The following is a 17,178-nucleotide window of genomic DNA, read 5'->3' on the forward strand; positions in this document are numbered from 1 at the left end:
TCCCAGGACCTGTGAGCAGCCGGTGGCTACCAGTGAGGCTTCATCACTCGGAGGCAGACTTCTTAGGTGCAGATAAAGTTTTGCAAACTTTGTAATGATTTCAGCCCCCTTTAGCTTTAAATTATTTATGTCCCTAGTCAAGTTTTACTTCCTTCAGTACTTCCCGTCTTTCTTGACATCAAAGCATAAACATAGGAAATGATTACTTATGTATACACACAGCTGAAATGTTCAATTTCTCACACAACCTTGTATAAACAATTCACGATCTGTTATGTGTCAAGGCACGAGGCTGGGAGGCTCTGATTTATTTAATTTTTATCAGAGCAGACCAGTGGTTATCGAAGGAAAGCTCAGAACACTCTGATGTTAATACCCGGCCAGTGACAATGAGAACAGGAATGGTTCTACATACTCCACTACCAGAAGGTAGGCAGTGCAGATCTGTAGGGGGCATTCATCTGAGAAAGGTTCTTCCTGGGGTGTTGAGCTATTACCAGTACTTTCAAAATCAATATTAAAATATATTAGAAATATTAGAAAGGGGAAATCATAGCGAGTTCATAGAATATGATGTTTTAAAAACAAGTTTACTTACAACCTCATATATGGTGGTACTGGGGTTCCTGGAAACCCTTCTACCTCCAGGCTACACTCCCAGACCTATTTTTTTTTTAAATACTTTCTTTTATTTGGAAACAGGGTCTCTTAAGCCAGTGTGGCTGGCTTCGAACCTAAGCGATCCTCCTGTCTCTGCCTCCCAAGTGTGGGGATTGCAAACGTGCACCACCACGCCTGGCAAACCTCATTAATTTTGAATTGCTAGAAAACATTTGCAAAACATCTGAAATTTCTTATTTAGAAAGAAAAGTCTGAAATTTCTTATTTAGAAAGGAAATATGGAACTTAGAAAAATGAACAGGTTAATTTTTTTTAACCATAAATGGTAGAAAGTTGAAACATGTTCCATATGAATGTTTGGACTCATTTAACATGTACCTAAGTTTTAATCTACACTTAAACATGTTACATGCAAGCTTTGAAATTTAATATTTTGCTTTTATTTGAGTTATATATAAATTGCATTTGTTGTTGTATATGATTAAACTGGATTCAAAACCAGCTTTGTAATACACACTTTGATGTAATTTTTAAAAATTTTACTATTATAAATTGACAGAAATTTACACACACACACACACACACACACACACACACACACGTGAAAAAGATTTTGAGAGACTGTATATTTCTAAGGAAGGGTGGGCCATACATACAAAGGGCGGGCAGGTTGATGTAATGTCAGGTACTTACTGTAAGTCACATCACAGCCGTATTCATGTTTTCACAGCACTGCCACATGTTCAGAGCACTCAAGACGCGAGTGGGAAAAGTAGTGGAATATATATATTATAAGTTATATGTTATATGTTGTATATTATATACTACGCACTAGCTGGTGGGTAACCCATTGAAGTTTCCCTGCTGGCTCTGAGTTTTTTGAGGGTCATCCATCTTTTCATCCTGAGATCTTCTGTGGTATGTGAGTAAGCTTCTCTCAAAAATGTGTGGAGGCCAGCCAGGCATGGTGGCGCACACTTGTCATCTCAGCATTCGGGAGGCTGAGACCTGAAGATCCTGGTTCGCAGACAGCCTCAGCTACCTAGTGAGGCCCTCTGCAACTCAGTGAGACCCTGTTTCAAAATAAAGAATAAAAAATAGGGCTGGGGGTGGAGTTTGGAGGTAGAATGCTCCTGTTATCCATCCCTGGTACCACAAGGGAAAAAAAAAATGTGAACGCATTATTTGCAAGTCACAAGTACAGGTTTTGGTATGTATTTGTGTGTTTATAAATATATCAATAGTTAGACGTGATACATGCTAAAATATTGATTAATTGCTTATATAAATTATAATACATAATATTGAAATCCCAAGTGCTATCATTAGTACTGTGAATAGAGATCCCAAACAAGGGAAAGTTATTTGCCCCTTAGAATATAATTTTATTCCTGTCTGAGGCTGTCTCTTTATTACTTGATGTCTGCTTTTGCTTTTCCCAGTGAAATGTTCGATTTAACTGAATTTAAGCAGCCCAGATTTGGAAATTAAGAAAGGGTCCACATGTACCAAAAGCTGCTTCAGACATTCCAAAATATTCAGGCATTCACATTTTAGATATAATAATTGTACATTAAGGAATGAAATAGAGCTTCGTAATCCCCTTCCAAAGTTTTTAAAACTTGTCTAGACACATAATTATCTAAACAGAACTACACACTTCTGTCAGAGATTTAACCTCTCTTCTGTACCACAGAGATTTCATCTCATTTGGATATTTTGCAGTAAAGACGGTTCTCCTTTTTTAAAGATTATATATGGTTAGAGTTTTTAGAGAATTATATGGTGTCTCAGAAGACATGGACTTACTCTCACCTATTAATAGCAGAGCACTAACGTTTTGGGGTTAATTTTAAAAATTGACTGCAAAATAGTAGTAGTAATTGTTGTTGTTGTAAATAAAAGCAGAGTCTGAAAAAAAAAAGTGACTCCTAGATGAGTAACCTTTTGATAATCTTTTATTCTGTGTGATGAACTTGGGCTCAGAACCAGAGCTGATGTTAGCTTCCACAACATTATGTTCATATGTGAAATTACTGACGCCAGTGCTTCTCTCCTGTGTGGGCAAGCCGAGGGGATGGGCTCACCCAGCTGTGTGCACGCTTGTCACTATCACTCTGAACCAATTTATGTTCTGAGACTGTAGTACACCAATTAAAGTGTATTTTAAAGGAAGAATCATCTGAGCTAGGTGTGGTGAGCACACTTGTAACCTCAGTACTTAGGAGACTGAGGCAGGAGGATGGTAAGTTCACAGCCAGCCTCAGCCACTTAGCCTTCTGCAACTTATTGAGACCCTGTTTCAAAACAAAGAATAGAAAATAGGTCTGGAGGTGTAGCTCCGACGTAGAATGCCCCTGAGTTCAGTCTCCAGTATCACACACACAAAAATGAATCATCTAAACCAAAGATCTTACTGTAATCTAATTTCTTATAAGTGAGGGTGTTAGATTAATGATCCTCAAGGCTATTTCTAATCTAAATATATAATTATAGGCAGGTACGAGTGATACCTGAGCCGGGCATGGTGGCACACACTTGTAAACTGTAATCCTGGTACTTGGGAGGCTGAGACAGGAGGATCCAGGTTCTCGGCCAGCCTCAACTACTTAGGCTTTCTGCAACTCAGTGAGACCCTGTTTCAAAATAGGGCTGGGAGTGTAGCTCAGAGGTAGAATGTCCCTGGGTTCCATCCCCAGTACTGCAAAAGAAAAAGAAAAAGAAAAAGAAAAAAAAAGAGAGAGAGAGAGAGAGAGAGAGAGAGAGAGAGAGAGAGAGAGAGAGAGAGAGAGAGAGATCTATGCATGGTAACACAAGGGGAACTAATATGTGTTTCATTCACATCATTGAATGTATTCCTTACAGGAAGCCTGAGATATAGGCAGGGAGGTGGCAATAGTCTCCTTTTATGGTTTATTATCTTTACCATGTGGTAATAAAGATAGTAAGTGGTAAATGGTAAAAAGAACCCTAGAACTAGGAGTGTGATTTCCAGGCGTGCTTTTACTATCCTTAGCAATCTGGACTATTCAGGCTGAATTCTGGTGGGATCTGATTTCTTGTGGCTTTTGCTTCAGTGTTTTGTTTCCCTTTTGGCTGTGGTAGTAACGCTGAGGTATTGAAGGGCTTTTACCTATGAAATGTTTTGATTTATTTGATTTTCTGAGCTCCAAGTGCCTCGTGTTTCTGCTAGATACATAGCATTTGTAAACATTGAAATGGGTGGATGCTTTATTACAAGCAGACCTTTAGGTTTCATTCATTTGTTCAGAAAATAGTTACTGAGAATCAGTTGTTTAGCTCTGTTCTAAGCTCTGAAAATACATCAGTAGATAAATAAGAAGTATAAAAATGAAGCAGAAGCGTAATGGTGAAAAGTTTGATCTATGGATCAAATTGCTTTTATCCTGAAACTAAGATAAAAATAATGTAAGAGGATTTACTGAATACACCTCCCCCCTCCCCCTTACACACACACACACACACACACACACACACACACTTTATACATGGCCTCATTTTATTCCTGTAGCAACCCTATGAGCCAGGGAGGCAGCTGACACTCCTATTCCCTGTGATAGACGAGGAAACGAAACCTAAGAGTCAGAGCTAGTGTTTGTTGCTGTGACCAAAACACCCCACAAAAGCCAGAGAGAAGAAATATTTATACTGGCACAGTGTTTCAGAGCCTCCTTTCATGATCAGTGGACTCCAAGGCAGATGGTCACAGCAGCTGGGGCCTGTCATTGCAGCTAGGAAGGAGGAGAGAGGGAGGGAGGGTTGTGAACGTGCTGAATGGGACACCTGGGGTTTTCTGGGGAGCATCCCAATCCAACCCCAGACCAAGAGAAGTATCTCAGATGTGAACCTGACCTCATTACACATTCCCACGTGTAATCATCTACCTACTCAGATATAGAAATTAAATAAAATAAAGTTTTTACTGTTTGTTATTTATTTATTTTTTTGTCTATAAAACACCATGTTTCGGTCACTGCAGGGACTATTAACAATGATTAAAAAGTTTCCCATTTTTCACAAAGAATGTAGAAGGGAGAAACATCAAGATCTGTTTTGGTCAGAGTATTTGGCAAGTTTCCTGTACGGGCCAGTTACTATGCAAGTGTGGCCTCGCCTCTATCCTTGGAGAACTGTACCATTTCCTTAGAGCCACATCAGTATGAAGGAAATAGTCTTTTTTTGTGGTGCTGGGGATGGAACCCAGAGGCAACCTACCTCTGAGCTACACCCCTAGCCCTATTTTTTATCTTTTATTTTGAAACTGGGCCTCACTAAGTAGCTGAGGCTTGCTATGAACACGATCTTCTGGTCTTAGTCTCCTGAATGCTGGGATTACAAACGTGCACCACCACGCCCAGCTACCATAAAATTTTTAATAATATATTTTAAAAATAATCTCAAGCTTACAGATGAGCAGCATGTATAGCAGATGGAATTATTTTTGTGTAGTACATTTGAATGTAACTTACCAGTCCGCTACATCTTTTATTTATTTACTTTTTATGGTACTGGGGATGGAACTCAGGGGCATTCTACCTCCGAGCTACACCCCCAGCCCTATTTTTTATTCTTCATTTTGGAACAGAGTCTCACTGAGCTGCGGAGGGCTTCACTAAGTAGCTGAGGCTGTCCATGAACCGCCATCCTCCTGTCTCAGCCTCCCGAATGCTGGGGTTTACAAGTGTGCGCCACCAAGCCTGGCTTGTTACATCTTCTTTTGAGAATACTGTTGATTTGATATAACACAACTACTGTCTTTTATGATCATGATAAACACAGCTGAGGGGGAATGAACACTGGTTTATGGTTCCATTCAATGCCTAGACCTCACTGAGGACTCGCTGGGCATCCCAGTCGTATCAGCTGTAGGTGAAGGGTCTGCTCTAGAACTCACTGCTGCGGTTGGTGGTCAGGTCACTGGAGTCTCTCAGCTGGAGCAATTTCTTGTCTCTTGTATTTCCATCGCTTTCCATGCTTGAAAGTTACAGAACAGTTATTTTCTCAAGTTTTCTTTCTTCAATTTGTGTTTGCCCTGCTTGGATTCGAGTCATGCGTATTTGGCAGGACCGTTGCAGAAATGATACTGCGTTCTTCTCATGGCAACCGGCCCAGAATCTGAATTTGTCATAGAGTTGATGAGCTTGTCCTTCATTATGACATCAAGCAGGTGTCCTTCAAGACTTCCATTGTAATGCTGCTCTGTATTTTTGCTTTGGAATTAATAATTATAAGAACTCATGGTTTCCTATTTTACATAAGGAGTTACAATCTGTTACTAGCATAATAATCACAAGCATAATATTTATTATTATTGCTTTGATGCCAAAGTATTTATGATTAGAGCCCCTTCAAGAAATCCTCTGTCCTTTTGATATAGTCACTTTTAGTATTTCCTTGCTTTAGTAATATATTCCAGTATCTACTTTTATTTTCCCCTTGCTAGGTTAGGAAACAACCAGTTTTCCAAAAAAAAATTTCCTTTAGTATAGAAGATAATATTTGGAAGATGCCATCTGAACTTACTGCTCTTGGAGTATTGTGTGCTCCAAGGTCTTCAGCCAACAGAAATAGAAAGTGTAGGTGTGTTTGTGTACTCACATCCACATGATTCCACACCATCACCTCTGCGTCACAGTGCCTCGGCCATCATTCTGGTCTTCTTCCTTTCCATCTTTCTGACTCCCTTTGCTTTTATTTTGTTTTGTTTTAGTTTTAGACACTGTGGGAAGCTTTCTTTACACTTCCACCGGTGTGTTGCAGTCTCACCTCTCAATGTCATTCACAGGGATGATGACAAACAGGCACACAGATGTATGGTTCTAATGTAGCTAGCCAATTTATTACATATTTGATATACACTTCCAATATAACTAGTAATCTTTTATTCCCTGTTCTTCATGGGATCCATCCTAATGACTATGGAGTCAACAGTCTTGCAGAGCGGACAGCTTCCCCCGTGTGTGATCTTACTCACCCCCGTCTGGTTTCCTTCACCATGCCTGGCCATACTTTCAGGGAGAAGCCTTCCTTAGCACCAGGGCTCTGATCCAAGGTACCTAATGACCCCCAGCATCCAAGCTCCCCTCATCCTTCTCGAGCTCCAACACTGCGCAATGCCATCAATGCAGATGGACATCCTCCCTGCCCTCTCTGGGCCCTGACTCTCCATCTGGGCCTCCTTACCTGACCTGGGTACCACCACCTAGCTGCTTGGGTATTAGCATCCCACGCCGTGTCAGCCTTCTCACCCTGTACAGGCCTCCTGAGCCTCCCACGGCTTCTGCCCTTGTTGTTCTGATTCTCTTCAGCCTGTGGCACCTTGTGGGCACCTCTTAAAGTGAGCTCTTGACTCCCCCCATTCCAACCCTAACTCCAGTAACAGCTCTGTTCTCCTCCTCCCTACAGTTTAGGAGTGGCTGCCCTGATGCCCGCTCCCGTCCACCTCTGCTCCACCTCCGCTCCGAGGCCACATGAGCTCCTAGGCAGCCACCCTTTATTCTGCGAGCACTCCACCCACAGTCCTCTCTGCATGATGGTTTAGGACTGAATTAGCCAGGAAGGGAAAGGCTTCTACATTTTTATAATTTATGTTTGATAAACATTGTGTATTTTCATTTAATATCTCTCTTAATAGCTCTGATTATATAATAATAATAATAATAACAATTATTATTATTATTATTAATTTGTTACCGGGGATGGAACCCAAGGGCATTCTACCTTGCAGCTACACCTTCAGCCCTATTTTTTATTCTTTACTTTGAAACAGGGTCTTACTGAGTTGTGATGGGCCTAAGAAGCTGAGGCTGTCCACGAACCATGATCCTCCTGTCTCAGCCTGCTGAATGCTGGGCTTACAAGCGTGTGTCACCACGCTGGCTTCTGATTAATCTTAATTTCTAACACTCCTTGTTATATTCTGGGTAATTTCCTGAGAATGATAGTAAGGTCCTTTATTCTCTTGTTACAGAGTGCATTCTGATTTATGTTCTTACCTGAGATTTGTTTTATTTCTAGAAGTAGTCATTTCTTATAAAAGTCTACCTGCTTATTTTTACAGACTTTTGTTTTTTTCTGTCTTCTTAATGATTTATAATAACAATTGTTCTTTTGCAGTAAGTTTTCGATTGTTCCCTTATCATTAGTTTCTGGGTTACTGATCCCTCCACTTGCTCAAGGCTTTATTATTTTCTTGAATGTTTTAAAATTTTTTATTTTGAGCCCATTTGCCACTGGAGTTGTTTCTGTAGAAATCTTGTTTAGTTTTGGTGATCGGAGTAAGTTTTAGAATGCTTTTAAAAACAAACAAAACCACCCAAACTAGCTTCACTGAAGTATAATTGACATGCAGAATATGCGTATATATGCAGAACACATTTATAGTGTATTATTTACATTTTTGCATATGAAACTCATGAACCCGTCATCAATTAAAACAATGACTGTATTTAAGTAGACTCATTCTCCATGATATCTTTATCATTTCTTGCCCTTTCCTCCTGTTCCCAGGCAATCAATTTTCTGTTCTTTGTTACTATAGACTAATTTGAATTTTCTAGAATTTTATACAAAGAGAATCATACAGTATTATTACTAGTTACTTTTTTCACCCAACATAATTATTTTTAGATTTCCGTTGTGTGAATCGTTAGGCCGTTCTTTGGTTTTAGAATAGTATCTCACTGTGTGGTCATGCCACAATGTGTTCATCCAATTATCTATTAGCTGACATTTGGGTTATTTCCAGTTTTTGACTATTGCAAATAAAAAGTTTCACACTAGCAGTCTTTGTGTAAACATATGCCTTTTCTTCCTCTCATGGGTCAGACCTAGGAGCGATGGACTGGGGCACATAGTGGATATTTATGGCGCCTTTGTAAGAATCTGCTAAATGTCTTTCCTTGTATGTTTTGAACATCAGTGAATGAATTTCACTTGCTCTGCATTTGTCCTGACATTTGACATGGTCATTTTCTTTGGATTTTAGATATCTAACATATATAGTACTTTTTAAAATTTTTATTGGTGCACTGTAGTCATACATCTTAATGGGGTACAAGATGGTGGAAGCATACATGCACACACCACCCAATTAAGCCCTTATAGTACTTTAAAAAATATCCTAATAGTACCATTAACCTGGGAAAACTTTTTATATTGATTTTTATATCACATTTCTTGCATTTTATATGATGATACATTTTTTCATACTCATTTATAGTTCAGGGTTGGTTGGCACATTGTGTGTGTGTGTGTGTGTGTGAAGTTTAGAAGTAAGCTTTCTTATCTTCTTGGGGTAGTGGTACATTTTTTCTGGTTCTCATTTCACTTATCAAGGTTACCTCTAAAAGCTTTTACCTCTTGTCCTTCTGTAGATTAACACTAAAAGTCCTAGCCAAAAATGCCACAGAGTGACTCAGCTTCAAGGCTTATTGTAGTGGTTCTCAGATTACTCTGTTTTTATTTCTTGGGATTTCCTAGAAATATTTACAATCATCATCATGAAACAATTATTTTAATATGTATATAATGCATTGTTTCTGTGCTCGAAGTATAAGAAGTTCAAATTTAGGTAACAGTGTTATTGAAACCAGAACTCTCTGGTTAGCTTAGCAATGTGATTAATTGATGTGGTCTTGGCATTGAAAATTGTAATACCAAGGACATTTCCTACAGAAAGCTTGGTTTCATAGTTCCTGACTATGGCAGTATGAATATTAGAGGAATATTATAGAATCGGTGGAGTTTTTTACTTCACGAATACATGAGCCATGAGGAACTAGGTACTGAATTCCAAATAATGAAAATGCAAGTGAAATATTAATGTATGGAGTTTGTGTGTTGCATAAAGCCCATGCTGAATTTATATTCATAGTATCAATCCACACCCATGTTTATGCATTTGTCTGTTTATGTGTATATAAATGAACACGATAAATCAACATGTACCATAATTAAAAATTATTGTTAGTATTTATACTTTTAATTTTTTAGTTCCATAGATCCTGCCAAGCCAAAAATTTTCATTTTCTTGAATTTCTCAAAGCAAATGTTAGAAGTGTGCTTGGTATTATCATCCTCTCTCTTATTTTTGACACTTTTAATGGGATTAAACATATTCTGCTAAGTTACCCCAAATTATTTGTGTTTCAGAAAACAATGCCTATCTGGGAAGAAAATTTAATTTTTTTGTGTCCTAAAATGTAATGATTGGTGGTATTTTGAGTGGTACTACTATTGAGTATTTTTATAATTATTGATTAATTTTTATCCCTGCAACTAACACATGATAAATACTAATTCATGAAGTTTATTGGTGAGGAAAATATAAAAACATAAATAGTCAAATGAAAATAGCTACAAATAGTTTTTGGAACCTAAATATGGCAGATATGATGATACTCACCCATACATGACTCTTTCAAGAGTAGGAAATGCTATTTTTTTGGAAAAGACTTTGATTTTAATACCAATCTTTAGGCATTGTGACTGAGATTAGGTGACATTCCTGGAGAGAGGAGTCTATACTACGTAGAAAGCTCTCTTCTTTAGATTGAGCTTGGCTTCAGAGCAGGTTAGGATCAACCCATATTAAAAACTGGGTGTGGAATGGGGAGACTACCTTTATCGTTCTGTTCACAAGCATCAATAATCAGTAATTAGAAGAAAAGTCATACCTTTTTCATGGACTAAAAGTAGGCATAGTGATTTCAGTGTCTCTGCTAATTGGTGTTGAAGTTTATATCATCATAAATCTGCTTTGTCTTATGATCAGTCCCCCAAAACTAAAGAAAGAAGTTCATACTCATGTTCATAGCAGCACATTTCGCAATAGCCAAAATATGGAACCAACCAAGGTCTCCATCAACAGATGAATGGATTGTAAAATTATAGGAAATACACACAATGGAATTCTACTCAGCAATAAAGAAGAACAAAATCATGTCATTCACAAGAGGATGGAAAGACCCGGAGAACATTATGTTAAGTGAGATCAGTCATGCACAGAAAGAGAAGGGATGTGTGTTTTCTGTAATATGCCCAAACTATTAGAAATAGTCTATTAAGAATAGCAGAGGGACTCCAGACAATGGAGGGGAAACCTCAGCACAGCTAGAATAGAAGGGTAGGAGAGGAAGAAGGCTGAGGTTGATTAATGGAGGAGCTACATCTGAATATGTGTAAAAGCATGAATGTAGTATGGTTAACCTGGACACTCATTGTTGAGAGGGGGAAAGAGGGAGTGGGGGGCACCAAGCACTGTGTGAATGTATGCCATTTTCAATATGATTTGGATAAAAAGAAAAAAATAAAAGTTCATGTACACTTGTTCCCTTCTCTGTATACCCAGGACCCACCCACCATGAGCACTTCCCTGCAGGCGGTGGCTCTCTGGGGAAGAGATGCCCCTCCCCACAGCATCAGTGCCATCATGATCACAGATGACCAGCAGACGATTGTGACTGGCAGCCAAGAGGGTCAGCTCTGTCTCTGGAACCTCTCACCTGAACTCAAGGTTAGTGAAGGCTGTTGGGATTGAAATGGACAGCTTTCACCCACAAGCAAAGCTCACCTCTCCTGCTTCTGTGACAGTGAACCGTTGGCACCTTGCTGAAAAGATGCTTACTGAAGGAAGGAATCCGATTTACTTGTGAATTCAGTGAAAGAGAAGTGTTAAATGGTGGCTCAAGACCATGCTTGAAAATTATATTATGAATATTGCTAATCTTAGCTAGCCACTAAATGTTATCATCCCTGAAGTAGCTCTGCTGAGTTTTACTACTTAATTTCCTGAATTATATGTTTAAGTAAGTGAACTACAGACATGTAAGTATAATTCTAAAAATTATGGCTCATTAATCCAAACAAAGGACACCCCTAAAAGGCACTATTAAGTGAGTAATTAGAAGAGTAATATCTTAATTATCTGGGTGCATCTTCTGGCTTGGCCTCCTTGCTATTCTTTTACTCTCTGCTTTCTGTGATTATTACAGATCGCATCAGAATGCTCTAAATTCAATTTACTATTGCCGTCCTCTTGTTTCAGAACCTGAACTCACCTAGGAGTTGGCCCATCGATTATCAATTAATTGTTTCTGGCCCAAGTCATAAACATTTAACATATCGGAACAGATATTTGCTTAACTCTAGCAGTCTTTAGACCCAATTTGAACATTTAAACTAATGATATACTTAAAGTATATTGCCCTCATTAAGAAGCCTTTTAAAGATCCAAGACTATTTTTAGCCATTAAAGTCTGTCACTTTAAAACCTAAATTAACAATTAATTGTAATTCTATTTTATAGTGTAATTCATTAACATCTTCCATCATGAATAGTCCCAGTACAGGATTGCTAAGAACTGCAAAGGAGAGCCCCTCGGCTCAATGTTTATAAACATTCTTGAAAGAAGGAAGGGCTATTATCACAACAGTTGTGCTTTAAAAATGGTAGGCCATATATAATTGGAAAATATCTATTTTCTACGTTAGCTTAAACTCAGACTCCTAAATGGCTTAAAATGCCTTGTGAATCTCTCTAATGTCGAAATATATTATCATCTGGCTGAAACAGTTGCCTAGTTATGTGTAGGTCGGTATAAACATAAAACTTTGGGCATCTTAATATTCCTTATCTTTTTATACATTCCTGAAGTTTATCCAGGATTTGTTGGGCATGCATCTGTTGAGTGCACATTGTAAATTATGCCTCATGGTAGTACTCACGAGTTCAGACGTGAATAAGAAGGTCTGTGCTGGTTATCCAGGAAGTTGCAGGATTGTAGAGAAAGAATTGCTATGCAGCACAGAAATGTTTTGCTATAGGTACTCTAAGCAGGGAATTGTCTGTACTGTGGATTCCATGGAGAAGTTATGCCATTTTTATCTTAGTAGCAAGTCTTCTTTTTGCATTTGGAGCAATGGTTCTTAACAAGGGTCTGTTTTGCCACCCAAGAGACATTTGGTAACATCTGTAGACATCTTGGGGTGTGAAAATTGGAAGAAGAGGGTTCTATAGACATCCTAGAATACACAGGACATCCCCTGCAACAAAGGATATCGCCACCTCAAATGCCGGCAGTGCCAAAGGTGGGAAGCTCAGCCATGGATATGAGGAAGAGAAACCAGGTCATTCTTGTTAATAGCCTGTGCCTGCAGGAAAACGAAGAGCTCTCTGTTTCTGCAGCCTAGATGTGAACCAGCATGAGAAGTGAGTTGAGGAGACAAGATGGGGGCCTGGGTGTGACAAGTGCAGATAGCATGAAGCTTACATTTAATCCTCTAGTCAAGAAGAGCCCTTGCGGAAATTAAAGTTGGGAATGGGATTTGCTTTGTGTTTTGGAAATTCACCACGAGGATGTGAAAAGCTTGGCAGCGTGAATAAGACAGTGGTTAATACAGATGTGCTGCTTTCTGTCTATGAACTTGACCCCCTAAATACCTCAGATAAGTGGAGCATACAGTATACAGTACTTCTTGTGTCAGGCTTATTTCATTAGCATAATATACAGGATTCGTGGATGTCATAGCATGTAACATTTTTATTCCTTTGTAAGACTGAATACTATTCTGTTGTGCATGCATCACACATGTGTCCATCGATGCACATCTGGGTTGCTTCCCCATTTGGGGTCTTGTGAATGATGCTGCCATGTAGATAGGTGTGAACATATATATTGACCTCCCTGGTTGCAGTTGTTCTGGGTATATACCTAGAAGTGGAAATTTTGGCACGTATGGGCATGCTGTTTTTAGTTTTTTGGAGGAATGCATATATTAGTAACACCACTTTGCATCCCAACTAGAACACACGTGTTTCAATTTCACACATCTTCACTAAAAATTGTACACACACACACACACACACACACACACACACACACACACACAAGCTAGTCTAATGGGTATGAAGTAATATCTTCAAGTTTTAAAGGGAAAGCTTGATGCTGAGTTTGAGATAAATTCTAAAGGAGGCACAGGATTTGATAAAGAGAGGAGATGGTGAACGGAGAGAATGACACGTTTCTTTTCAAGAGGCATGAGCATTTTGCCTGCAGGGTACTGGAGAGTGTACTCGAGTCTACCCGGAACATGCAGAAGCAATTAGAGGTGATAGGCGCAAATGGAACGATGGGATAAAGCCAGTGTAGCCGCTGACGACAGCTACAGTGCACGCCTATTGAAAGCAGGGTGCGAAGGAGGGCTTTGAAGATTTTTTTTTTTTTTTGTGAGGAGACGATATGCTACTGTTTGATCATGATCCTTGTGTTTTAGGATATCCCGGCTGGTAATGGGAAGGGCAAACTGAATGGACGGAGTCAGGGGCTCAAGGATAGAGACTGTGCACAGGGGGCTTCTGTAGCAATGAAGCCAAGGAAGTTTAAAGCATAAAACCCATCAATAGCAATGGGGACGAGTGAAGATGAACACTGGAAAGATATTTAAAAGAGAATTAAAAAAAAAAAACCTGGGAAACCAATTGGCTCTGGGGTAAATGAGAGGGGCAGTCAAGGACAACTTCCAGATTTGGGTTTCCTGAGATGGTGGGACTGGCAAGACGATGTTATCATTTGTTTGTTAAAGGGTTAAAGGGATTCAGGATTGTATAGAGGAGGATTTAAGGTATCCAGGATTTGAGTCCTGGATATCGAGGGGTACCCAGGTATTCCACAGGGCCTGGGTATACCCACAGTGTTTTCCCGTCCATGAGTGGTGGCATCGCAGGGGCAAGGGCACGTAGAAATTGAGTGTCACTCCGTCCTGGGCTTCTCGTTGCTCGCCTAGGCGGTGCTGCCGCCTCCAGGTTCAGGGTCTTTCCCCTTGGTCCTCTAGCTCAAGAGGTGGCCCAGAGAGCATCGTCTCCACTTCCCATGCTGAGATCTTCCTCCCTTGAGTTTTCTGATATCAATTGCCTTTAAGCACAGGGGGAAATGAGGTGAATGACCCCACAGATTCCCTTAGTATTGCTGTGAGCTCTGTTTCTTTCTGTCTGGTACTCAGAATGAAACGCAGCAAAATAAAGAACAGCAATATGTATTGAAAGAAAAGTGCGGTTCTGGGTTAGTTTCTCCCCCTGATATTTAACAAAGCCGTGATTACTGGACACAGGATCTGTGTGCTCGGAGCCTTTACTCCTTCACCTGTGAATGGGGGTTTAGACACTGGCCGTGGCTTGACCGGTGCCTAGACCACGACACACGTTCACCAAAGCGCGTGTTGTTTTCTCTTTCCCATTGGAGGGCGGATTGGGAGGAAGCAGTGCTTCCTAGAGGTAGAGACAATGCGTGGTGATAAAGACATTTCTCTAGCTTTTTCCATGACGAAAACGAGGCATCACTGTGCTATTTACCTTTTATCCTTCACAGCAGTCCTAGACTGGTAAAATGAGATGCTGACAAATCCTTATGCTTCTTCAAATAATGAGAAGAGTTTTTTGTTTGTTTTCTGCTTTGTGGCACCGGGGATTGAACCCAGGGGGATCCTACCTCCAGGCTACACCCCAGCCCTATTTTTCAAAATTCTTTATCTTGAGACAAGCTCTCACTGAGTTGCAAAGGGCCTCGCTCAGTAGCGGAGGCTGTCCTTGTATCCTGATCCTCCTCTCAGCCTCCTGGATGCTGGGATGACAAGTGCGCGCCACCACGCCCGGCCATAATGTGAAGATTTAATAGCAAAATGAGGATTTCATGTGAAAGGCAGTGGTATTCTATTCTGATATTTTGTCCATGGTGGATTTTTTCTAAAGAATGAAGTGTTTTCTGATGTGCCTCGTGCTCAGCCTGGCTTTTCATTTGGAAGGGTGTTACGTTCATGGGGATCTGTGCCCTTGGGTACCATGATTAGAAAAGATAACATGCTGTTTATTTCAGATGGAAACCTCTGGAAGTCCCCCCAAAATGTAGAGTCAGAACTTAAGTTGTAAGTGATTTCAACTCACCATAAGACCCTTTTTATATTACTAAAAGTTTAGTCTGATTGCAGACCTTATAAAGCAGTATTTCTGTTAATATAGACTTGCCATGAAGAGATTGATCATCAAAAAATAATTTGTCTTCATTGATCTGACTGTGCTATCATCTACATGAATATAGTTCAGAAAAACATAATGGTATTTTCATGTTAATTCATTTGGAATATAGTTTTTTTGTTATATAGAAGACATTTCCTCAGTTATTCAAATAAAGGATTTGGTTCATTTAAAACGACCTTAAATGCTTTCTATTTTGTAGTTTAAGTTTTATAGTCTTGTTTTACCAAATAATGAGAAATATACTTTTTCACATATGAGATAATGGGAGAATTTAGCCCATATTTCTTTTTGTGGTACTGGGAGTGGAACCCAGGGGCTTTCTATCTCTGGGCTACACTCCCAGATCTATTTTATATTTTATTTGGAAACAGGGTCTCACTAAGTAGCCGAGGCTGGCTTTGAACATGCGATCCTCCTGTCTCAGCCCCCCAAGTACTGGGATTACAAGAGTGCGCCACCACGCCTGGCACTAGCCCATGTTTTTAACATCTCATAGAGGAGCGAACCATCGGCATTTTTAGGTAATAATTAGGATGTTGTTTAATTGACGTTAATTTTACTATTTTTGAGGCAGAAAGCCATATAAAGTATTTAAAATATTTTAGTATACTTTATTTTCCATAGAGTCTCCCATTCACAATATAATTGAGTAAAAGGAACAGAGTTTCCAAATCCTGCCTCCACATACCCATCCTCCCCTCTACTACAAGAGTGGAATAGTGGTTACAGTCAGTGAAGAGCTGCACATGGTAATCACCAAGTTCCCAGTGTACATTCAAGCTGATTCACTTTCTTGTGTGTGTGTGTGTGTGTGTGTGTGTGTGTTACTGGGGACTGAACCCAGAGTCATTCTACCTCTGAGGTACATCCTCAGTCTTGTTTTATTTTTATTTTTTATTTGGGCACAGGGTCTCACTAAGTTTCTGAAGGCCTTGCTAAGTTGCTGAGGCTGGCCTCAAACCTGTGATCCTCCTGTCTCAACCTCTCACGTACTGGGTTACAAGGTGTGCTACCATGCCTGCTCTGAGTTGGTTTACTCTTCATGTTGCCATATTCTATGGGTTTTGGTAAATATATAATTGATTATACGTATGTATGTATACACATACGATATATGCCCGTTTTGGTATCATGAAGATGTATTTGCACTGCCCTAAAAATCCTCTGCTCCACCTGTTCATCCCTGGCCACCCCCAACCTCTGACAATTGCTGCTGATATTATCTCCATAGTTTTCCCTCTTCCAGAATATCATATAGATATTACAGATTGGTTATCTCACTTGAGTAATATGCATTTGGTTTATCTATGTCATTTCATGGCTTGATAGCTCATTTATTTGGAAATGCAATATTTGTCTCTATCTGGCAATTTCACTTGGCATAAATATTCTCCAGGTTCATCGATGTCGTCACAAGTGGCAAGATTTTTTTATGATTGAATAACACACACACACACACACACACACACACACACACACATTTTCTTTATCCAGTCCTCTCTCAA

At 39.6% G+C, this 17,178-nt stretch overlaps 1 protein-coding gene across 2 annotated transcripts in view; it reads left to right on the forward strand.

The window, feature by feature from the left end:
- Positions 1–11,005: 11,005 nt before the first annotated feature.
- Positions 11,006–17,178, forward strand: part of WDR72 (WD repeat domain 72) — a gene marked incomplete at both ends in the record, with an annotated part of 202,792 nt that continues 196,619 nt past the window's right edge. For both annotated transcript variants that reach the window (XM_080707446.1, XM_080707447.1), the window contains one exon: positions 11,006–11,158. In XM_080707446.1, coding sequence (XP_080563572.1) covers positions 11,006–11,158 — 153 coding nt within the window. The remainder of the gene's footprint in view (positions 11,159–17,178) is intronic.

The sequence above is a fragment of the Muscardinus avellanarius genome, assembly GCF_963383645.1.
Source record: "Muscardinus avellanarius genome assembly, chromosome: 12".
Classification (NCBI taxonomy): domain Eukaryota; kingdom Metazoa; phylum Chordata; class Mammalia; order Rodentia; family Gliridae; genus Muscardinus; species Muscardinus avellanarius.